The sequence below is a fragment of the Anser cygnoides genome, chromosome 1 (genome assembly GCF_040182565.1).
Source record: "Anser cygnoides isolate HZ-2024a breed goose chromosome 1, Taihu_goose_T2T_genome, whole genome shotgun sequence".
NCBI classification, from domain to species: Eukaryota; Metazoa; Chordata; class Aves; order Anseriformes; family Anatidae; genus Anser; species Anser cygnoides.
In genome coordinates this window covers 122,786,033-122,810,500 of record NC_089873.1, presented here as the reverse complement: position 1 = coordinate 122,810,500, position 24,468 = coordinate 122,786,033, and the positions used below count along the sequence as shown (strand labels likewise).

The following is a 24,468-nucleotide window of genomic DNA, read 5'->3' as shown; positions in this document are numbered from 1 at the left end:
TACTTACTACAAGGAATTGAACTGTTCCAGTGTACTTGCAAGCAATCACTGAGACAAATGATTTACAGGTGTTAAACATCATGCCAGAGTGTACAAAGAAACATCACAGGTCTTATCTGAAAACATATCTGCAGCAAAGATTAACGTTTTATTCCTGTAATGGGGTGGGGTAATTTCATTTATTTGGTTATAATGAGAGAAAGTACTGCTAGCCTTCCATAAATAATCTTTGACTGGCCAACAAAAGTAACAGATAAAGACACGAACCTGGCCTTCTGTAACTAGTTTGCTCACTTCTCCCCAAATCCATTTCACTGAAGGCAGGAGAGTTATCCAAGAACACCCAGATTTCCACAGGTGTCTCCACTGAACCCTGACATCTACTTTAATGTCCAACTCTATTGTCTAACTTACACATAAAGCTAGAAATTGCATCCCCTTCACAAATTTGAGAAGTGGGCCAAAACTATTACTGGCCTGCTGTACAACCCAAAGACCAACAAATAAAAATAAAACCTCTCTTAACCCCTGACAAAGTAATGATGACCCTTTCTAATTCCAAAGCCTTTACATTCCTGCTGTATCAAAAGGCCTTCCTTAAGGCCTACAACCCTAATGATTGAAACAAATTGTTTGTTTGTTTGTTTTTTCCTATTATTCACTGAAATCTTGGAACAGAAATCCCAGCATTGCACAGGCAGATAGGAGCTTGGTGTTGACAAGTTGTCAATGTCTGAAGCTGAGAGTCAATAGTGGGAAACAGAGGTTTGTAATTCCAAGTCACATGTCTGATATCAGTAATGAATAAGATAAAGTGCTGCCAAGGTAACACTCCCTGCACATAATATCCTTTGATCTTTTACTTACCTTACTTACCTCCCCATTTAAGTGGGATTTATTTTGCTTTTTATTGTTGCTTTTTTAATGTTTAAACAAGTTTGTCCTGAGATATAATTTGCACCCTCCAGCTGGGTCGTCCAACAAAGCTCTCGAACTAACTAGACTCTGAATAGACCCCATCCTACTTCTATTCACTCTTTATACTTACAACTTTAATTTTATAAGAAAAAAAATGGATTTTTTAAAACTTTGATCATGTTAGCAATGGTGGAAAAGGAACACAACCTCCAGAACACAACCTGTTATGTTAGATAGCTTTCCACTTCCAACAAATGACAGCTTACTCTTCCTCCCATCTGCTAGCAACCCAGTAAGACGTCTTAAAACCTCCTCAACATGAAGCCACGTGTTCTCTTCATCAATTATCTCAGATTGAAAAACCAATGCAAAAGCTGTAACCTCGTTTTTTAAACTCCAGTAGAAATAGATGACATCTGTACAACCCATGTGCTGTGAAATGTCACAAAACTCCATTTGAATAGCTTTTTAACTTTTATTTCCTAAACCAAAAAATCCCTTCCTTTTTCTGTGATTGTTTTGATGACATATCTTTTCATTATATGTTTTTCTCTCTTCTAATCCTTTTAAATGTGCAGCCTACTACAGCCACAGACCATGGTGGGTTACTATTTTTTGCCCCACATCTCTTTCATTCATAAGTAGCTAAAAGCAAGGATTCACCCTGGGAGCTAGTTAAAACTCAAGTTTCAGTTGTATGTTATAAATACCACCTATGAAAAACTCCAATGCATGCAATCTCCCTGGTACACAAAAATATTAGCAAAGCCAACACACTTGATGTTTTCCAAATGTTAATTACTCGTGCTCCTGATACTATTTCAAGTGCACGCTGTATATACTACCTTTAAACTAGTAATAATACCCTCTTCATGATGATTTTCATCTTTTTAAAGCAAATTCAGGATAAGTACCTCCTGAGTAACTCTCCCTGCTTCAGACAGAGAGGGGTTTTATGTTACAACCTATTTTTACTTATTTTTCTAACTAAGTACGAGCTGTAATCAACACTCACCCATTCTATTATCAGTTATCCCTACAAATAACCAAGGTTGAGTCATTACCTCCTGACCATTTGGAAAACGCACTTGGAATAAACCTGTCTAAAGTCACTGTGGTGGGTTGACCCTGGCCAGCAGCCAGACACCTACCCAGCTGCTCTCCCACTCCTCCTCCTTGACAGGATGAAGAGAGAAAATATGATGAAAAAGCTCACAGACTCTGCTGTTCTTTCTTCCTCACTCTCTGCCCCTGCTCCCACAATATCTATATCCAATACACTAGCTTAGGAAATGGGTATCACCATCCCCAAACGTCTATCACATGTCCTTGCTCTGTATCACCAAGGGAACCTCTGTATCTCCAGGGGAACACTGACATGAGCGAGGCTACTGCTTGCCCACTTGGTACCCATGCTAGGGGGACATGGAGTTGCTTTTCCAGTCTTGTCGATACAGATCTGTCCAGCAGTACCAATATTAGTTTTTCTCCTTTAAACTCACACAGAGCTGGGACCAAATAAAATCCCAGAGAACAAAAATTGACAGCTTCAGCACTGATTCACCTCTCCTCAATTGTTTTATTGCACTCTCTATTTCTACAAATCCTGGGGTAAGGTATTAAACCAGAAAACTATGCTGCAACAGAAACTAAATAATGGGTCTTATACTATCTCTTAAATTATAATAATGAATACAACTGTTCTGAGATGTTTGCTTACTTGGGTAAAAACCATTATCGTGTCCTGACATGGCAAATATCAACATGTTCTGTGAAACAACAGAAGAGAAAGTTGGTCCCCTAAAAAAGCACCTCTACCTTTCCCACACGTAATAGACTAATTTTCATCTTCCATATGTTTTTCTGCCTTGCTCTTTCAATTTCAATGTTTCTCTACAAGTACAGACTGTGAAGGATTCCCAGTGATATACTCTGGCTCGGACAAAATACAGCAATTAATATCAGTACCCTTGTGTTTCTATGGCACCGCAGAATTATCAATAGATTGTATGTCTGTGTCATAGAATCATAAAGGTTGGAAAAAACCCTCTAAGATCATCTAGTCCAACCATCCCCCTGCCACCACTATCACCCACTAAACCATGTCCCTAAGCACCATGTCCAACCTTTCCTTGAACACCCCCAGGGATGGTGATGCCACCACCTCCCTGGGAAACCCGTTCCAACGCCTGACTACTCTTTCTGAGAAGAAATGTCTCCTCATTTCCAACCTGAACCTCCCCTGGTGCAACTTGAGGCCATTCCCTCTAGTCCTATCACTAGTTATCTGCAAAAAGAGGCTGACCCACACCTTCCTTTCAGGTAGCTCTGGAGAGCAATGAGGTCTCCCCTGAGCTTCCTCTTCCCCAGATTAAACAACCCCAGTTCCCTCAGCCGCTCCTCACAAGACTTGTGTTCCAGACCCTTCACCAGCTTCGCAGCCCTTCTCTGGACATGTTCTAGGGCCTTGATGTCCTTCTTGTAGTGAGGGACCCAAAGCTGAACACAGTACTCGAGGTGCGGCCTCACAAGAGCAGAGTATAGGAGGATGATCACCTCCCTGGTCCTGCTGGCTACACTATTCCTGATACAAGCCAGGATGCCGTTGGCCTTCTTGGACCCTTCGCACACTGCCAGCTCATGTTCAGGTGAGCACTGACTAATACCCCCAGATCCTTTTCCTTTGCACAGCTTTCCAGCCACTCTCCCCCAAGCCTGTAGCGCTGCATGGGGTTGTTGTGGCCAAAGTGCAGGACACGGCACTTAGCCATGTTGTACCTCAGCCCATTGGCCTCTGCCCATTGACCCATCTTGTCCAGGTTCCTCTGCAGGGCCTCCCTACTCTCTGGCAGATCAACACTTCCCCCAAACTTGGTGTCGTCTGCAAATTGAGGGTGCACTCAATTCCCTTGTCCAAATCATTAATAAAGATATTAAAGGTATTAAAAAGTGTGCTACACTTATCTCTAGCACTCTGTGCAAAATCCTGAAGTCATTTGTTAACAGAGACCACAGAACTCAATCCCATTTCTGTTAAAGATATGTTACAACTTCACAGCTGGCCAGAGTTTGCAGCCATAATTCTGGTTCTCCTTTCTGAGGAAACAAATCAGATCCTTCATGTTAATTACAGGTAGTTCCCTGAAGCAAAGAAATCAATTCTCTCTGTGCTTCATGAAGTGCCAGATACACTGTTGTCGTAACAAATAATAAAATACTTGAATTAAATAATAATCAGTGTTCTGTTGCCTAGGTTTACAGGAAACTACTTGATACATTTTGCCCACCAGAGTTACTTGAGATATTGTTTATTCGATAGATCAACCAAGTCACTCGATTCCATACTAAATACCAGTTTAACTAAGGACTCCTGCAAAATTAATTTACTTGCTGCCAGAAGAATAATCCGAACTGAAGCTCTTATGGCAACACACTATTTCCCTGTGGTTAAATTACCTTTATTATCTGCCTTAATACTTTGGACAATGTTGATGATTAAAAGGAAGTTGCATTTAGGCCCATGTAATTAAAAAAACTGTGCCACTAAGGAAAGTGTGGGATTAGGTCTTATGACTGACAATCAGATATTGTTATTTCAAGTATTTTTAACTTGCTAAAACAACAGAAATTAATGCATACATTCTCTTAAAAAAAAAATATGTTTGCTCTTTGTTGTTCCAAGGTCGGATGATGGTGCTGGTTTTGGTTTACACACAGGGTCAAGGTAGAAGAACTATTTTGGAATTATGCATCTTAGTTATATCTTTAAATTAGGAGTCTGAGACCCTCATCAAATCTGTCTTGGATATATTTGATCTTGGTTCAGGATGCATCCTAGCTAGCCACTTACCTAATCCTCATTATTTCTCAGGTTTTGAAACAAAACAGAACCTAGGGATAAATATAATTAGTTACTGGATTTAACAACATCTGTGACATGCTTTCTGTCCTTGGCTTCTGAAGACATATCTGAAAAGGCACATGTATACAAAGATTTAATCACAGGATCAACTGGGCTGGCAATTCACTTTATTGTTTTGGAAGTATTTTGCTAAGTACCAAATTCATTCATAAGGTATAAACCCCATGTGTTTTTCAGTAATCTAAAACCAAGACCACTAAAAGTGAGAAGTCTGCAATTTTACTATTAAACTGAAAGTTACCACAGACATTAAACCATAAACATCCACAAATTCTTTTAGCAACACAAACTTCAATTTTCAGTCACCAACTATTTTAATGGCACAAAAACTATTTCATCAAAGCATCCATCCAAAAAGATTCCATCTGTTACAGCTGGGGAAAGTAGAAATATAAAATTTTCCAGGTACATGCAGATACCTAATACGTTTACTTTTCTACTTTACTATCAAACCTGATTCAGTAATAACTCAAGATGTGAAAATCAAGACATTGCAGTTTTCAGTGTTTGCAGTCCTTATCTCATACTGGACCAACAGCAAATGAAAAGCAGCCTGGGACTGCAAAGTGCAAATACCCTTTGTTTAAATAAATAGGTGAATATTTCAGCTTGCCCTTTTTTGCTTGTACCTAGAGAATATTTACTAAATATCATGTGTGACCATTAGTATCAAATTAAAGAGGAGCTCCTATTATAAATGGTATTTTGTAGTAAAAATAAATTAAAATGTTGAATAAAAGCATACTATGGGAATATATAAATGGTGTTCCTAAAAAGGACAAAGCTGATCAATCTGTTTTCAGAATCTTTGTTTGCGTTATGTGTTGCAAAAATATATGTGACCCACATAATGGCTATATAAAAATAACAGGCTGCTCATAAAAAGAAAGTCTAAAGAAACAGCATGTGGTGGTTTTATTTAGTGTGGCTTTTAAGTTTCAGGGAAACAGATCAATATAACTGATCAGGAGTGAATGCTAAAAGGAGTTGACCCCATAAAAGAAATTCTACATGCTCTTTATTCCTAAGCATCAGAAGGACACAAATGGAAGAAAGTGAAACTAGATATAGATTAAGAAAACACATTTTCAGGAAGCTTAGTTTTTGTTCAAATTTTGCTTTAACTTTTTCTGATCTACCTTTTTTCCCTGGTTGTGACAAGTCATGAGGGGTGCGAGGGAAGGAAATGGAGGAAAAAGTCTTTGTGAGCAGCGGTCATATCCAAAAGCCTCCTTGATAATTACAGTATCTTGAGTTCCTGCATTATCAAGAAAGTCAGAACACTGGTTGCAGCTATGTGCAATGTCTTTAGGGATATGTAAATTAAAGAAACACCTTGTAAAGAACAGTGCGTTGTAATGTAAAACACTAAGCTGGGAAACTCGAGGATACTAATGAAAATGCTATGCACCTAATCTTGTTTTACTCTTCTGATTTTCCTTTAATAAGACTAAGATCTCTTGTAAAGATAACAAGAAAAAAAAAGCAGTGCAGAGGGAAGTTTTTGATTTTTGTAAACAGGTACAACTTAAATCATTATTCTGATCCACAGATGCTCAGATCATATAGGAAAAGTTTTTAAAAAGATGCAAACAAAGCAATTATTGTTTGATGTTTCTCCCATTTCTTATAGTGTCCTGACTCCTCCCTTCAGAAACGGTCAGGACTTGAGACAGTGTCCCTCCCTTCAGTTATTCCTCTTCCACAGTTGCATTACTGTGACTACCACATCCAAGACATTTCTGCAAGGACTCCACAATGACTGCATTCACGACAGTTCTGCAGTGTATCACTTGGACATTTTGGAGTCAATGGCACAGAATAAGAATAAGGAGATGGGCTAAATCCATCTAAGACATGCAGCAGAGCATCAAGCTGAAGGATTTCTTGTTATTTATAATTCAAATACAGTAATCTTCTGGTCTGAGTACCTAGTGATTTCACTAGAATGAGAAGAGGAACACAGATAATATCAGCCTTCAGAAAATTCTCACATTCTTCTCTGAATGTCTTACTGAGCGAAGTCCAGCAACTGTTCAGATAGATGAGTCTTCTCCCTGCCCTTCACTCCATCCAGCATCATGCAGGAACTTAACATGGTGCTTAGCTACTACCAGCAGCTTTTGGAAATGTCAGCATTTCTTACGGAGATTAAAAGTACAGGATTTCAGAGGAAGGTGTTTTAGTCCTCTGTGACCTTACTCTGGAATGGAGGGAAAGGATATCCTTTATCATTGAATACAGCCCCCCAAATAGTTAGCAATTTTAATTCCATTAGAGAGTAAAAGTGCAACAGCAACAAACACACAAAACACACGAAACAAAACACACAAAAAACAACCCCCCGAATAACAGAATTTGAACTCTGGATCTTGAAGGAAAAAATATTTATGGATTTAGTTTATTGATACATTTTGTTTAGGCATACTATCTTTCTGGAAAGCTGGACGAGTAAATCCACATGTTCACTAATATCCCTTTGGACAAGCTTGACTCCCACACATGGCATTCCCCATGTATGTTTTACAAGTTGATGACCACCCATTCTTCAAATGGCTGTCTCATGGAACACCTGAAGCCCCTCCATTCCTCACTTTACCTGTTATTTTTACTCCTGCTGACCTTCTTACTCTAGTGAATGTTGGAACTGATAGATTTTAGTGACAGAAGGTGTTTCTTCTCCCAGCTTAGCTTCTCGTGATCCTTGCCTGAAACGGTCAGACACTTCACCACACTAAGTATTTCTAAAACAGAGTTTCCACCTTGTCCAATACTTGTGCCATCGAGCACCAGCTGTGCAGCTCATAACCAAAAAGATCTCTTCCAGTCGACAAGGCACTGCTACTTTCTTGCAAGATTTCTCTAATAAGCAGCAGGCCCAAGGACAATTTGGTTTTGTCTAGAACCGTCCAGCTCTTTCTTCTTAGCTTTTCATTCTAACTCATATGTCCAGCCCCACACTAAAATTTCAGGTTTCTCTGGACAATGTTCAAAAAAGGCTCATCTGCAGTCCTTCTGGAGCATCAGGCAGATTTCCCTCCCGTGCACGTTTTTCCTCACTGACTTGAGCAGCTCCCTACCCCAATTCCTTTTTACTACAGTAAGAACAAGGCATTGATGGAACTTGCAAGAGCCTTACTCAACAGATGTCGATGAGAATTATCATTGCTCTGTCAGGCTGCTCCAGCTCATATTCTTAATCTGTTTCTGCCCATCTCTTTTCCTGTAGTCATCTCACACTTATGTATCCCCCCCCCCATTTTTTTTCCTCTTCAGTTCAAGTACCTAAATATCAGCATATATCCTGATTTCTCTTGTTGAACTAACATGTACATGTTGGAGATACATATCTGTAAAACTACATGGAAGTGAATGTATTTATCTTGTGCTGTCGCACAGTCTAGAACTTCAGATTTCTTATCCTTGACTGGGATTAATAACCTGAATCATGTGAGGGAGTGAATATAATCAGCTTCCACACCATTCAATAAATAACCCTTTACATTTTCCTTAATTATAGCTAGCCAACATGAGAGTGAACTTCCTGTACCCCTGCACACCTTTTAGACCACCCTTCCAAGAAGTGATTTGAAAACAGTGGTCCCATATCTAAAGAAAGTGAAAAATACCAGATATAGACATTAATTCAGGAACACAGCATAGAAAGAGAATTTATATGTAAGAACAAGAGAAAACTTGCATCAGGCTTAAGTAAGACAAATACACAGTTGAATATCTGCATGTATTGACGGCGGAAACATCTGCTGGCTCTCATTGCTGCTTCTCTCCTCTTTTCTATTTCCATTCTTTTGCTTCCCAGCCCTCTTTGAATATAGATGCTTTATTCCTATTATTTTTTCATCTTTGATTACTAGTTTGTAAAATAATAAAAGAAAAGGAAAATGGAGCAATCATTTCCTTTAGCCCCACCAGATCTCGAATATCATAGCAAAGGTCCAACTCAGTGTTCTGCGTATTTTAAATTGTTATTTTCAATAGTCATCTTTATATACAGGAGCTTGCTCATTAGACAGGCCTGTATTACCGTAGCTCTATTTATAATCAACAGCTAGCTCCACCTAGCGTCAGCTTAATTCCTCGGCGAAACAAAAACCTAACACCAAATACTACAAAAAAAAAAAAAAAAAAAAAAAAAGAAACAAACTATAAAATCACTTATCAGATAGATGGTGGCTACATATGGCACACAGTTACAATTACTGGCATCACAAGGAAAAGACAATTTTAAGGTACTACAGTATGATAATAGTCAGCCACCAATCTCATCACAAGGAGCAACCAGAGCTTCAGAAGTACAAAAATAATACTAGCAATATAAAACAGTTGTACTGCTACTCTGAAAACGTGAATGGCACTTACGCTGTTTATGTGGGTTATTCTCTGTTTTTTCATCATCAACAAGGACAAATTATTGTTATGCTCAACAGAAATTCTCTGAAATAAAACAATATTATTTTTATCATCAAAACCACAGAACTATTTTTAGCTATAGGAACCCCATAGTAATTCTGTCCACTGGTAAGTACATCTCTCCTCCCAGCACTTATAAAATAATTTAAAATGCCTCTCAGAGGTGATCAAAACTGGGAAACGCTCACACTACCTAACAGTATATCAATTTTACTGATCTTTACCTTCAAACTTTCTAAAGGCTGGTTCACTGCTGTGTATCTAGAAACATCTATCTTTCTATAAATGTTACAGCTTTACTCAGCAACATTTAGTGTTTAATAGCCTGATCCTCTTTTGACAAGACTACATAGAGTACAGCCAGAAAAGTCATTTAAAATAAAGTCAGAAAAGTGAATATCCAGTATGACAAGGCATTTCTTAGGGGAAGAAATCTTGGAAAAAGTGATATACCTGCTGAAGAAGACAGCTTGTGTTGAAATAAATCATTTTGTATAGAACAATAATCCAAATAATTTAACAATCATATCCTGTGAGCTATATAGCAGAGCTTGAATGGTTACTGTACCTCTGAAAAGGAAGGGAAGAGAGGTCCTGCTTACACTTCGAGAACAACACTTCTTAGATCCAGGGCGATCCAGCTGACAGAACTGACATCTGTTTTAAACCTCTTCAAATCACCTGTTCAAAACTGCTAAGTGGTTTCACCCTAGTGGTGATAAAATATATTTCAATATGTACCGTGTACATTTAATGATTGCTCCCCATGACAGAGAGAAAGTATATATGTTGCAAAGGGGAAGGTGGGCAGGAGGAAGGAACATACATCAAAAAGATACACATACTAAGGCAAGCACCTTTACATTTTCTCAAACTTTCTTAAAATAGTCAGTTGGAAGTTATGCTTCTGACCTATCTGGTTTAAAGTAGTCACAGCTAAATTCAATGATTATACAAAAAACTCACTGCAACACATAATATGAATTTAATAAAATGCACACAAAGATTTTCTGATGTTTCAAAAATAAGAATACTCCAATTCTCAATAATTTAGCAGTTACTGTCATTTCTCATTAACAGACTTCAAAATCCTATCTGAAACAAGCTGATACAGAGAAATTAAGAGCAGTAATCAAGCGAGAAATGATAGACCAGCTGGGTAGGCATCAAGTTGGCAAAACGTGAATACAGTTCAATAGCTGAAACAGATGCTAGAGTTGTTGAGAAACCCTGCAGGAGATATTGATGTATTTTCTTTATATAATACTGAACAACCGAATAAATGTCAAGAGCTAAAAACTGATGGGGAATAAAACCTGTCAGAAAAAACTAACTATAAAGCCGAGACCTGCAATAACATCTTTTCATTATACCAAAACATTCGTGCATGCATCTTCATTTCCTTGGGATTCCTGAAATGCCAATATATCAGTCAGAGCTTGCTAGTGAATCAGAGGGAGCCTCTGCCAGTCTTCTGTTTCACATTTGTTTGCTTCTATCTACCTGAGGCTTCACAGACTTAGAAAAGACTTTATTCTTCAGCCTCATCCTAACACGACACTCTTTCAAGCAAGTGATTCCCTGAGCTTGGAGGCGAGCAGGAAAGAAAAGGTAACACAAGCATAAACCGAACTGCAAAATCCATTTTGCAAAAGGAATGTTGTTTTCAGAGTTTCCAGACCTCGGCAACAAATCCTCTGCCATCAGCGGCAGCTCATTCTAGCATATGCTTTGTCATGGTCAGTTTCTAATTACATTCATAATGATGCAATAGCTTTGATAATCCTACCTTCCATGCCAGCTGCTTTTCTTGTCACTCCATCACGCCAATAAGTTGGCTGCCGTAACAAATCAAGATAGTGCAAAACAGCATCTTTCCCCTGCATCTGTCATCTTCCTGAAAGCATTCTATTACTGCCGACTGCTGGGAACCAGAAAGTCTATTTGAATTCCAGCAGCTCCCCTTTCGCATGATTCAAGTTAGCTTAGGTGGGCATGCCTAACATGATTCTCTCCATCATTTATTATGCAGCTGCTACACCGTCGGTGTGGTAACCACTCTGACCTTATCTGATACGTCAGTCTTGCAAACCTATACCTCCGTGCAAACACACAAGCCACAGAAGCATCTTGCATTTAACGAGCATTCTCTCTGCCTAAAGAGAGTGCATCTGCAAATCTGTTTCAAATCCTGCTGCTCGCATTGTCCTCTAACGCTGATACAAATGTTTGAAGATTTTTTTAGTCTTGCATTTTGTCTTTTCAGAAAGCACGGTTCTTCAGGCACGCTTGAATTATTCACACTTCAGCTAAACGTTTGCTGATTTCTGTCCAAACAGCACCTTCCCGTTGAAACTCTCGGCTCGAAAGCTACTTCTGAATAACAGTACTGTGCTTTCAGTCTCTCAACTCCGTTTCGTTTTAAACATGGCTTTTATACTCAGCACACATTTAGCTCTTTCCATTGCAATGAATGGCTGTCTAATGAGGGAACAGTAGATTTTAAAGCAATTTATCTAGACCTACCTGTAAGTGACTTTTACTTTTGCTTTTTGTTTTAGACATTTGAACAGTAAGCAGATTGCTCTGTTAGAGCATCTTGATTTTCTTAAAGTGGTAAGAGCACCATCAGAAGCTGCTTTTCACCAGCCTGTGGAGGACGCTCCGTAATGAAAGAGTTTGCTTAACTGTGTCTGAGTATCACAAATTAAAGGGATGGGAATTTGTCGTCTTTATGTTTTCTGTTGGGGTGGGGGAAAAACACACTTGCATCAGTGATTTCAAAAGAACATTAATAGAAATTGACATATCCATATCAATCATCCACCGAGTTAAATTAGTTATGTCTCCTCCCACCACTTCTGCCTGAAATTCAGAGTCAAGGCATTTCATTTTTAACGCATCTGCTGCTTGCACATAAGCTGAATAAATGCCCTCAACCCCACACTGGAAAGTTTGAATAGCTGAGACAGAAATAAAAAGGAACATTTTAAAACATGCAACAGACTGGCTAAAACCTGTTAAGTGAAGTAGGGAGAGAGAAAGGAAGGACTAACAGAAGAAGACCTCCTCAGCCTTCACATGAGGACCAAGGAGGAGTGAGGAAGGGGAATGGGCGCTGTCGCCCATGAAGAACTTTCCCCGGTGGTGGCAGCCAGCTGAGGACTGCTCACCAGCTTTAGTATTCCTGGCACAAAAAGACTCACAGGGTTTTACTTAAACTTCACTTCTTCACTCAAATAAGATATGTTCAACTTCTCTGTGGCTGTCCCCCGATGCTAACACGTCAATCCTTCCCTCCCCCACAACTTCCCAGTCTCAGTTCAGCTCCTCAACCTCTTGGCTGTGGAAGAAAAAGCTAGAGAAGATGAGCTTAGGGGAGCTTTAAATCACTGAAAATGAATGGAGGGGGAAAAAAAGAGAAGTGGAGGAAGGTAAGAAAATCTCCTACTTTGGAAAAAAAACAAACAAACAACAAAAAAAACAGGATATCCAATAATCTCTACCTCCCTGAGCTCTGGGCCTTCATGAACAGCGTTATGTCTTTGTGTGACTGCAGGGCATGTCCTTCTTCCCGTCCTCAGAGCTGCAGTTCCAGGGCTTAGCACCGAGGTCCCAGCCCCACCTGTGCCCACCGACCAGCAGTGCCAGTGGCTCACCGGTACTCCGGGTCTGTCACAGGAGAGCCCAGCGCTGCGACCAGGCCTGCAGCCCCCTCTGCTCTCGACCATGTCTAAGTGGCACAGCTGACACCTGAATGAGCTAACACAGCATGGCGCGGTTTATATTTGATACTGCGTTTATCCCTAGCATGCTGCCAGAAAATGTCTTTTTAGAGATTTCATGTAAATAAAGGAGAATTACTACATCTGTTCCCCTGTCTGTAGCAGCACATATCAACAAGCTAATTTTGCATTCAAGGCAGAGACAGGCCTATCATATAGTTACAAAGTGCACAACTATAAAGTGCCTATCTGAAAATACTGTCAGCTCCTTTTTGTTCACAGTTCAAGTCATTTCTGAAGTGAAACAAACCAGACAATAAATGAGGACTGACTTTGAAGTCCCTATAAATTCAATGTACATAAAAGGATATGCTTAATATTTCACACTTCCAGCTGCATAATGATTTCTAAACCGCAGAGGCAGCAACAAGAATTTTACATGGTATTTCACAAAAGAGTTTGAATTCATCCCTCACATAGCCCATAGTTGCAGGGAAGATCTAAAACACTCAAACTCACCATAGACTTCATTTCTGTTTCAGTGAATTTTAAGCTATGCAAGATTAAGGATGGAGATATCCAGCAGAGTATTTCATATATAAATAGCCCAAATAATATCAGTAAAAACTGGGGCCATCCGGTATAGGATAAACATATGTAAGCAGAATCGCATCATACCAGAGAAACCAACACCTTGAAGGAAGTACAAAAATGGGGTTAAAGGCAAATGGAAAAGAGAGTTATAAAAAAAAAAAAAAAAAAAAAAAAGTGTTTTTGGAGAGAAGTATGGCACTACAAGGAAGACCAACTGGGGTTTATCATTCAGTGTTGACTTCCCTCCAACACAGCATATAGTGGATGTGATGCTGTTCAGATCAGGACTATATGAAGTAGCTATTTTTGAACTGGTATTTTTTATTTATTAATTTATTTATTTTAAGAGAACTGTAATATTCCAGTTTTGGCTACTTTTGCATACACTAGCTGTACAGAAAACCAGCCCAGACACAAATGGAGAATCTGGGAGGAGAAACCAGAATCAGTCATTCTGTCTGCATACTAATAGGCCAGATTAATAGCTAGCTCTGGTCTCTAGTTTTTCTGCATTTGTCTGAGAAAACAACAGCCTTGGCTTCTGTTTATTGTAACTGGATTCAGCATCTGCATAGATATAATAATAGTAACCCACTCATATGGAATTGATTGCTTTAGAGAGAAAGCTCCATGGGTAGCACTCCCAGACTCTACATATAACACAAATACATGATCTTTTGTCTTATATGGAACTGTCTCCAATTTGGGATAAAAAAAAAAAAAAAAGTCAAAAAACACTCATCAAGTGGTATTCTGCTTTTTACAAGTACTGAACTCAGTGGCCAAAGAAATTCTAGTCTATTTGGGTGACAACAGTGTGAAAAAGGAAGGAAGACCATCTCTTTCTATTATTTCTACAGCTTATGGTAGAGACATGTCTATTCATTGCAATTGTTTTACTGCGGCTAGAAAGACTAATTGGCTTACTCAGTGTGCTTGAGTTCGATTATGGTGGTATATGCACAGTACAATGATAGCTAAGATACAATGTAGAGTCTTCTTGCTGACATTCCTTTCTTTTTGTTTTCCTCTTTGCAAGTACTAATGACTCCAACTAGGCAAGAATAGATAATGGATCACTGGAAAAATGAAGCAAGCAGATTGGCCTTGACCTTCAGCCCTACATGATGCTCTACATGATGCAATCTCCCTGGCATGCAAAAATGAATGCTGATTTTACCGTGTAAAAAATTGTTCATTTGTTTTGCTAATATGTCTTTGGAAGAAAGTCAATTTCTCTTCCCTTTTTCTCTGCCTCCCATTATTCTTAGGTACTCCTGCCCACCCCTAATAACTAACTAATTCAATCAATCATGCAAGAAATTATCTTAATGATATATTGGGTATGTTTAGATTAATAAACATCTCCAGCAGGAGCTCTGGGAAGTTTGTTTGGGCAACACAGACAATAATTATTATTTCTTACTGTTAACCACTATGTTAACTATTTCTTAATTTCAAAATTCCTGATGTATAAAAGCTGTCCATAATGAAACACTTTCTCATAGACTCAGAGGCATCAGTACTTTCCTTTATATGAAAGTATCTCAGTAGTTTAGAGAGTATGCCTTATAACATTTATGGAACATGTAACTTTGACTGCTCAAGGTTTAAAAAAAATTACTCCAGAAGAGGGAAAAAAAATGAAAATGAATGGTACATACGGATTTTATCTCTAGAAACTAGAAAGTACATTCATCTTGAGCTATGGAACTCAAATGGAAGAGTTCAAATGTATCATCATCCAAACAGGACCTCTGTGTCACCAGAGAGACTTTTCAGATAGACATGGACTACATCAAAAGAAATATGGCCAGCAGGTCAAGGGAGGTAATTCCCCCTCTCTACTCTGCTTGTGAGATCTCACCTGGAGCACTGCATTCAGCTCTGGGGCCCCTAGCACAAGAAGGACATGGACCTATTGAAGCGAGTCCAGAGGAGGGCCACAAAGATGATCAAGGGGCTGGAGCACCTCTCTTATGAAGACAGGCTGAGGGAGTTGAGGTTGTTCAGGCTGAAGAAGAGAAGGCTCACTTTATAATGGCCTTCCAGTGCCTAAAGGGGGCCTACAGGAAAGCTGTGGAGGGACTCTTTGTAAGGGAGTGTAGTGATAGGCCAAAGAATAATGGTTTTAAACAAACAAACAAGTAGATTTAGGCCTTAGGTATAAGGAAGAAGTTCTTTACTCTGAGTGTGGTGAGGCACTGGAACAGGTTGCCCAGAGAAGCTGTGGATGCCCCATCCCTGGAAGTGTTCAATACCAGGCTGGATGGGGCTTTGAGCAACCTGGTCCAGTGGGAGGTGTCCTTGTCCATGGCAAGAGGTTTGAAATTAGATGATTTTTAAGGTCCCTTCCAACCCAAAGCATTCTATGGTTCTGTGTCTGAAATTGGCCTGTCAGACATCTGACAGCAACTAAAAGAGCTGAAGCTCTCAGGGTATTGTAAGTTTTTGCTCACCTGCAACATAGTTCTTTAAAATATTTTGTGTAGAAGTCATCTTTTTTGCTTTAATTAAAACTCAGGTGTAGGAGGTGTTCTTTATAAACTGAAAGCTCAGAACACACTTATCCAAGGACATGTTAGGACTCATGACCAACCTTTCAAATGAGATTTATCCCATTTATGGTAAGCTTGTCTATAATAAAGTTTCGCAAAGCTTTCTTACAACAATATTATGCAGTGATATCCTCAGCAACCCCAGGAATACATATTACAGTACCTGGATAAAAAAATTACCAGTAGAAATGTTACAGAAACAGTTTTCTTTGAGGGCATCTCTAATGGCAGAGCACAACACACCAAAAAGTGGATATTCTACAAAAACTTTGAATACTGCCCTCTGATACCACCCAGGGCTCACCTGTGCTACAAACATGGATAATACAATGTTTCAAATGCAGAAACTGTTCTGGATTTTTAACAGCAACCTCTAGTTATGTCTAGAGATAAGTCAACACACATATTCTCACATAACATATGTATTTCAGTGACAGTGAATTTAAAATACTAGGTTTTAGCAAGAGGAAAAACCAGTTAACTCATTCTCCAAATATTTAACATACACCAGAAAGCAGAAACATACAGACTTTCATTATTTAACACTCGGAGAGTTAGTGACCTTGAACTCTTCAGGAAACCTTATTAATCTGCTTCCTCTTAAGCGAATGTTCCATGTGCTGGTAGCATAAAACTGAACAGTGAAACAAAGCTTTAAAATGCTAATTACATAAAACATGTATTTCATTCTCTTACAGTTCCTTTTAAATTAAACTGACTTGAGCTACACATCTCTAACCTTCTTCCATTTGGACCTTTACTTCTGTGGGAAAAGCACATTGTGCAGCAGTGGGCTTGAAATAATTATTGACACAAGCATCTTAATTTGTTTGTTCTTTCTATAGCTGCAGTCCATGTATAAGATGATGCATAACAGATGTATTAGGAATGGGTGAAAAACAGACCAAACATGCACACCTCAGCCTGTCTATACCAAGCTCAATGTGTTTTGAGCTCTTGAGCATTCTCTCCTGGTCTAGCTCTTCTGCATAGTACTAGATGTTTCCCTCCATTTTCACCAAGAGGATTAACACATTAGCTAAATTAGGCAATTGATTAAATTGCAGCTGGTCTATGAAAGTTTTCATAGCTCACATGCATTCAAATGCTTTCTGTTTGGTGATTTTGCCATATTGTGACCTACAGCAATGTCTACTATATCTATATTCAGTTTTAGTTCCAGTTCTCTGCATTGGTTTTCTGATGCATCATTAACCGTTTGATAACATGTATGGCAACTGTGTGTTACAGAACTAATTAAAGCAAGTTCTACTGCATTCCAAATTCCTGTAGTATCTTGGTCAAATGTGTCTTCTCATTGTTTCTTTACTATATCTTCCTAAATTAATTACTTATGTGATTTTGACTGAGGTATTTTTATTAGAAATGGATTTCTGATTGAGATTACAGGTGAGACTGAAATTTTTAAAACAGGTCAAATCCTGTCCAAAGAGAGAAATTGAAAGTCCTTAACTGGCAATGCTTCATAAGGCTTTGATTTCCATTGAGTTCTTAAGTTAAAATCCCTGGTAACTTTTTCAAGCGGGTCCATTAAAAATCAGTAACTGCTTCTGAAGATCCTAGTAAATCCCTTAAAAACAACCAAACAACCCCCACAGACAGCATTTTCCAGTCTCATTCAATAGATTAAAAGGTTCCCAAACACTAAAAAGTATAAGGGGCATAAAGCAAATACCCTAATATTCAGCAAACAAGCCTGCCTATACAAACTGGTCTCCACTTATTGATAGATAACACTAGAAAACACAGATAACACTGTTTGTGGTTTCTGAGCACATGAGAAGTTTTAAACACACAGTAACAACAGGTAGAGGCCACGTTTTTGGAGGTGAACACCCCCTGGATTTTGGAGGTGAACGCCCTTCCTGGGATTTTTGCAGCAACAAAGGTTTCAGAGATAGTAAAATAATAAGACTCTACTTTTTCTGTTTCCAAAACATGAAATAAACTTTCAAAGAGTGTCATTAAATGTTTTAATATATATTCTAAATTAAAACAAAGTCTATGGTAGTGACTTGCGTGCACTTCATAAGAGACATTGTCTTAAAAGTGAGTTTTCTACACAGTGTCTAGTGCTCTTGCCACAAAGGAAAGTTACAGTGGAGGCTGTGAAGAAAATCTTCCACCCACCTCTACCTCCTTTGTCAGCAGAAATAATATACTCCACGTTTCATATAACTTTTGTTGAATAATCTGCTTTAGCATTGAGTATTTAGAGGGGATATATACTATTTTATTACAATAAATGTACCAAGAAGGATAAACAGGCAAAATCATCTTTGTTTCCCTGAAAACTAATATATCTCTCTCCCCCCCCACTTTTTTTTTTAACGCGGGATTTGAGATAAAAATCTAAATCTGAAAGGTGAGAGTTCATCACCTGTAATTGTTGGTACTTCTTACCTTTCTCAATTTCAGCATCAAGACAGCTTGACAGTCCCTTTTTCATGTGAAAAGTTTGAAAGAGTCCACATCTGTAAGGTATTAAAAATGTGTTGGAGATTTACCCTACATTTTTCTCTTGCCTCTTCAGGTTACAGAATGCAATCTTAGAGGTACATTCTGGTTTTGTTCCAGAATCCTTAAATGTTGGTTGGGATCAGCTCTTCTGGGCATCCAGTAGGAGCACTTCTCTTGGCATCTGTGGAAGCATGCTTGGTTTCTACCAAAGAGCTGTATTCCTACATATTCCTCATATTAAGGTTACCACAGTTTTCAAAATCCATCCAAAAACCATGAGGTGGATAAGAGCAATCACCTGGCATCACAACACTTCATTAGCCTGATATCCTTCCATTGTGGGAAGTTCAGATGCGATACATGGAAGATGTTCTCATCTTCTGTCACAAGGAGAAGAACAATTAGTCCTTAGTTAATGGACCAACCTAAGTTTGCCAAATAGCTTGGCCTCAATACTGCTTTACAGGTCCTGCAGAACAACCTACCCGTGTACTGTGAACCAAAAGCCCATTTTGCATGTATTCTCTCCTTTAAAAGATCATGGTGGTGATAAACATAGTATTAGCTACAATTTTGACCAGATATCTCATATGCCTTAAGATTTGAGACCCTAATCCTCAAATCCAGTTTCAAAAGCAGGCCACAACAAGAGAGGCCATTGCCTTACAGGGCAGTAAAAAAGAAGGTCAGAGCTCCCTGTAAACTACACAAGCCAGGCAGCAGAGGAGGGACCATTGTCTGAACTGTGGGGCACCTCAGCTTATCCTCAAACTTTGGCCAGCATCTTCATTCACTCTCAGAACAGCCACTTCCACTTCCCCATCCATACGGCATGTATTTGTCCACGGGAGTTGCATCTTTCTCATTTTTCAATACCATGGAAATATCTAAGTATTTATATTTAAGTTCCCAGACTGGCCAGGGTACAGTAGCTTATTTTGGCTGCCCCACAGACCCTAGTTAGAAAGGCATACAATAGTAAGTTAGAGAGAACTTTAGCAAAAACCTGTTCTCACTCAACCAGAGATGAAAGCAGATTTAGACGAAGGCATGACCCTTAAAAAGGCAGTTCATGGGCATATGCAAAAAGCAGAGTCCCGTGCCATCAGCCCTTCCAAACCTCACACCTGTGGCAGCCTGGAGCCATACATGAAACCATGAGCACTTCCCAAATAGATGGGAATAAGGGAGAAAGAAATAACACTCTGCATTGTGTGGGTGATTGATGTGTGACTCCCAGATTAGTTGAATTAGTAAAACTGTGGCCTAATTAAACCTTCTCTCTTGCATCTTGTCAGAATTCCAGCATATCTGGGACACTGAATGGCACCAGTGAGCAGGGTGGAAGCTGCCAAGGATCACTTTGCTTGCCAGGCTTCATTTTTAACATTATTTTGCATAATATCAGGGTGCAATCAATTTTGTATTGTATCTGTACAAAAGCTGAGATTTTGATGATATCAACAGAGAATATAACATAGCCCAAAGATTTGTTAAAGCAATTATACAAGTCAAATTCTTAAACCAGGTATTACACGTGGAAACAAACTGTTCTGGGAATATATGTTCCCTAAACAGTTAATATCTCATTTTCCCACTGTTCAAAATTCAGGGCACATTCTGCTCAGCTTATAATATGGTATTACTTTACTTGATTTGCACTGATTTACATTACTATCCGTTTTTATGCAAAAAATGCAGAACTTAACGACCTCATTATCACCAGAAAATAATTATCTTGCAGATTTCCCCAAGAAGCCATGAGTTCATGCAATACAAACAAAACCAGTTCTGTCACAAGCAACAGACACCTGCATCTACCCCCCATTCAACAGGAGCGGTGTGTAACATGGAGATGGTGCTGCATGCAACATCCGTCTAGGTCATTTTGGAACTAGTAGATGTGTCTAAAAGCAGAGAAAGCTGTACGACATAAAAAGGTAACCAGAAAGCAAAGACAGACTGCATAAAGAGAGGTTTGCTGCCCATGATGTAACCAAGCTCCTGCATACAGTTCAAAAATGTCAGAAACAGCAAAGGCTACTGGCAAGGTTTTACTGAACTCCTCTATTTAAGATATTCAGCAATTCCACCTCTCCTGAGGTGGAATTACAAAATTCCCTATTACAAAATAAGTATTTAAATTTGGCCCATAATCAACAGCCAAACCCATCCAGAATGCCAAGACCATCATTGGCATTGAGCTTGTATATTTGTGGCAGACAGGACAGAGTGTGGACTCACCATCAGTCTCGTTATCCTGATGCATGCCTTTTGCATGGCACAATTTTCTTAGGTCTAAAAGCTATGCCAAATTTTCTGTTCCTCTGTATAATTACTGGGAAACATTTTTGTTTGAATTTGGAAGAGCTGGGGAAAAGAAAGATAAGGCTTACACCATGGTCGCACTAGTGCCCTGTCCATGAGGACTAACGACACTCTCCTGGAAGGGCCTGCTCACATCTTCCCTTATGGGCAAAAATTAAACACCAGCAAAGATGCATTCCTGGTGCAGGAAGAAAGCTTCTTCGTAATTTTAGGCTTTTCCCTGTCTGACGTTAATATATGCACAGTCGGAGTAGCTACAGTTGCTGCCATCAATATATTCCTGAAGCACTCTCCATGTCTGTCAATACTTCCCAATTCAACAGACTTGAGTAAGAGCATCACTCACGCTTTTGCTCTGGCTGGCAAAATGGGGCTACATTACCAGTCAGAAAATGTCTTTTGAAAAACACCAAGAAACAGTCATATCAGCACTTCTGTTAGGAACAGAAGTCGTCTCTTGACTTCCAAGAACTAAGTTTTGGCCACAAGCCTAAATCAGCAACTACTCCAGACAGAACATGTGACAAAAAATATGTCACAAGGGAGGAAAAAAAATAAGGAATGCCACAAAGTAAGTCTCTCCCTCTGCCTCGAGTGGAAAAAAAAAAAAAAAGAAAAAAAAAGAAAAAAAAACACTAAGAAATGCTCTGAGAGAATAGTCGTGCTACAGGTTTATAGATCAGTCCTTGAGTCATACTAAATACCACCAAAGCCACCAATGCTCTTACATCTACATTTGTTGCATTGCCTTGTCCTAAGATGTGCTCAAACTGAGACCTACATTGGCCTATTATATCAGCGACAGAGTGAGAAATCAGTTCATTAGTCCAGTATGGCTAAGATACAACCAGAGTTAAACCAAAAGCAGAACAAGGCTTATGAAAAATAATCCTTTAATGAACTAGCTTCGTTTGGTTTATCACTTCATGAAAAATACCGTTCAACTGAATGTATTCATTATGTAAATATATCAAAAATTCCCTTAATTTTTAAGCACACTGTGGACTGACAGTGAGTCACTTGCTATTGAGCATTCAAATACTTGATCTTTAAGAAGTCTGTGAAGTGAATGGAAAGATGTGGCAAGATAGAATTTCTTTCTGCCCTACAGGATAAGTGTAATACGGTCACTAGAAAGTTTTACATAAAGCCCTAAGGCTCTGAGTCTTACTGTGAAAGAACTAGCAATTTATGGTAAAGCAATAGATAAAGAGAATCACGAAAACTTTTTTTTTTTGCACCCTTCTTCCCCCTCCCCCAACTCCTTTTCTGGGCCCCTTGTGCTTTGCCTGAGGCATCATTCCAGGAAAAGTTAGGCTGTTGTAAGATTTATTGGATGGGACCAGAGTTTGAATGCAATTTTCTCTCGTCACATTCACACAAAGATATTGCATCCTCCTGCACTTCCTAGCTAAGAAAGGCATATTTAATTGCTTCTGTGCCCGGGTTCTGGTTGGGGGTTTTGGGAACTCGCTTCTATCACTGTGTCAAGTAATACCACGGCACTACATACAGTTCTGCTCCCAGTGTGCAGACTGAAGTGTGGAAACTTAAAATTTGTTTACTGGGAGCACTGATGTGCGCAAAATTTGATTGCTTCAATGTTCTCAGAAAGCAAAACAGAAGTTGGACAGTGTCTACAGTAACTTTGTTTTTAAAAATCAAGAAAGCAATCTAAGAACTAGGAAATTTTCTAACCCAGGTAAATCAAATCCAGTTCTATATGATATTTAAACTAAACTCAGTAAATAAGACCAACTATGTCCAAGAATGCACTAATCCCTGACAATGCATTAAACTGCAGCTGGATATCATAACAACTTAAAGTAGTTATATAAACATACCTATTTATCTACATAGAAATATAAAATGTCAACATTTATAAGGACATATTTCTTCCTTACCATTTGGAGCCTTCAGCTTTAACTGTGACTGGAACCTTCCCAGTTTTGTAAGAAGTGCTGGGCTGGCAGGCTAAGATCATAATTGACTGCAGTCACTGGCAGCCCAGGACAGAGTCCCATATTTCCCCCTGATCTACTCTTAGGTGATTTCTTTAGGAATGAGGGAAGAGCAGGGGGAAAAACCAAAAACAAACACCATACACCTTTGCTAGGTCTACGAAAAGCTATGGCAACATTTTCCCATCACCTGGACTATCAAAATACAATTCTTAGAGCGAACATTTGAGAGCTATCATCAGGTAGACTACTGAATGCCCAGGCTATCAGATGCCTGAAATAAATTACCTGAGGGAGTGCTGCAGACTTTGAGTACAAAACAGAATTTGGGGTGTGTGTGGTGGTTATTAAAATGGGCCTCTCCCTTCAAGCACCCTTTCAAGTTTCCCCACAGGCTGTAGATACCAGGTAGCAAGAAAGAAATTGAAGTTCTCCTTAGCAACCCAAACCAATCAACATTTGTAACACTTGCTGTTGATCAATACCTGAGGCACCTTGCCTTCTCCCTACATTTAGTACTATCCACCTAGAAAAAAGCATAAGCTAAAAACTGGCCAGAAAAAAAAAAAAAAAAAGATTTATAAGTTTCTTCTTCTATTTATCACATCTGACTGACAGGAATTAAAACATAAAAAATACATTATATCTAGAGCAAACACTTGACTACAAGGAAATTACATGATAGAATGAAGCAGTTTATGAATATTATGCCTAATCCTTCATTCTTCCTAATATCTCACTGTCATCCCTGACATGAACTAAACCAAAGCAACATCAACAAATCCTCAAGTAGCAATCCCAGTGATGTGTTATGAAATCTATTTTTCAAATGAAGCGGTATTATATCAGTAATTGTCCTCTGTGATGGGTGTTTAGGAGATTATTTTACTGATTGCTAATGAGATAACTATCCCTATATATTCTGATCTGAAAACACCTATGAGTTACTATTACTGCTGTTGTTCATACCTTGAAAATACCTGGCCTGTGACATCTTTGAATGCATTGCTTCAGAAGCCATAACTGAATGTTTGTTAATTTTAGCCTCAAACTGCATCTCTCTCTCTCTCATGTCGGAAGACCACATTTTTATGAGAGAAGAGACCACACTATGCAAAACCGCCCCCCTTAGCAACACTAGCACATGATTCACCACCAAGCTAAAGGCCACGTCTTTTTTTCCAGTGACACCTTCATGCTCTCAGTGCTTTAACTACTCCATGTCAAAAGGAGGCTTTGCCACTGGCTTAAGTGAAGCGTGGATTTTCCCTCAGAGGCTTTCTGAACAACAATTTCACTTATTAGCAAGATTTTGGTTGTGAATCTGAAATCAAGAAAAAAAACACTCAAAACTATAGACCTACATAGCCTATATTCATATCTTGAGGACAAGAACATTGGTTCCTGCAGCAGCAATTAAATATCCCTTTCTTAGCTAGACAATACGGTTCTCTGCAAATCTGCAGGGGAAGAAAATGAAATAACTATTTTATTATATTTTAATATTCATGGCATAACAAAAGAACAAGTAATATACTTTCATTTCCACA

At 38.9% G+C, this 24,468-nt stretch overlaps 1 protein-coding gene across 13 annotated transcripts in view; it reads right to left on the bottom strand.

Annotated features, from left to right (window-relative positions):
• DMD (dystrophin) overlaps window positions 1-24,468 on the bottom strand; it is a 1,239,454-nt gene that overhangs the window by 1,123,173 nt on the left and 91,813 nt on the right. For 5 of the 13 annotated variants that reach the window (XM_066990428.1, XM_066990433.1, XM_066990430.1 and 2 more), the window contains exon 1: window positions 11,061-11,402. The exons of 1 other annotated variant lie outside the window; for it this stretch is intronic. In XM_066990428.1, coding sequence (XP_066846529.1) covers window positions 11,061-11,157 — 97 coding nt within the window. In that variant the 5' untranslated portion in view covers window positions 11,158-11,402. Of the gene's footprint in view, window positions 1-11,060; window positions 11,424-24,468 lie in introns of those variants that run through there. 7 more of the 13 variants (XM_066990425.1, XM_066990427.1, XM_066990432.1 and 4 more) reach the window with 3 other exon arrangements.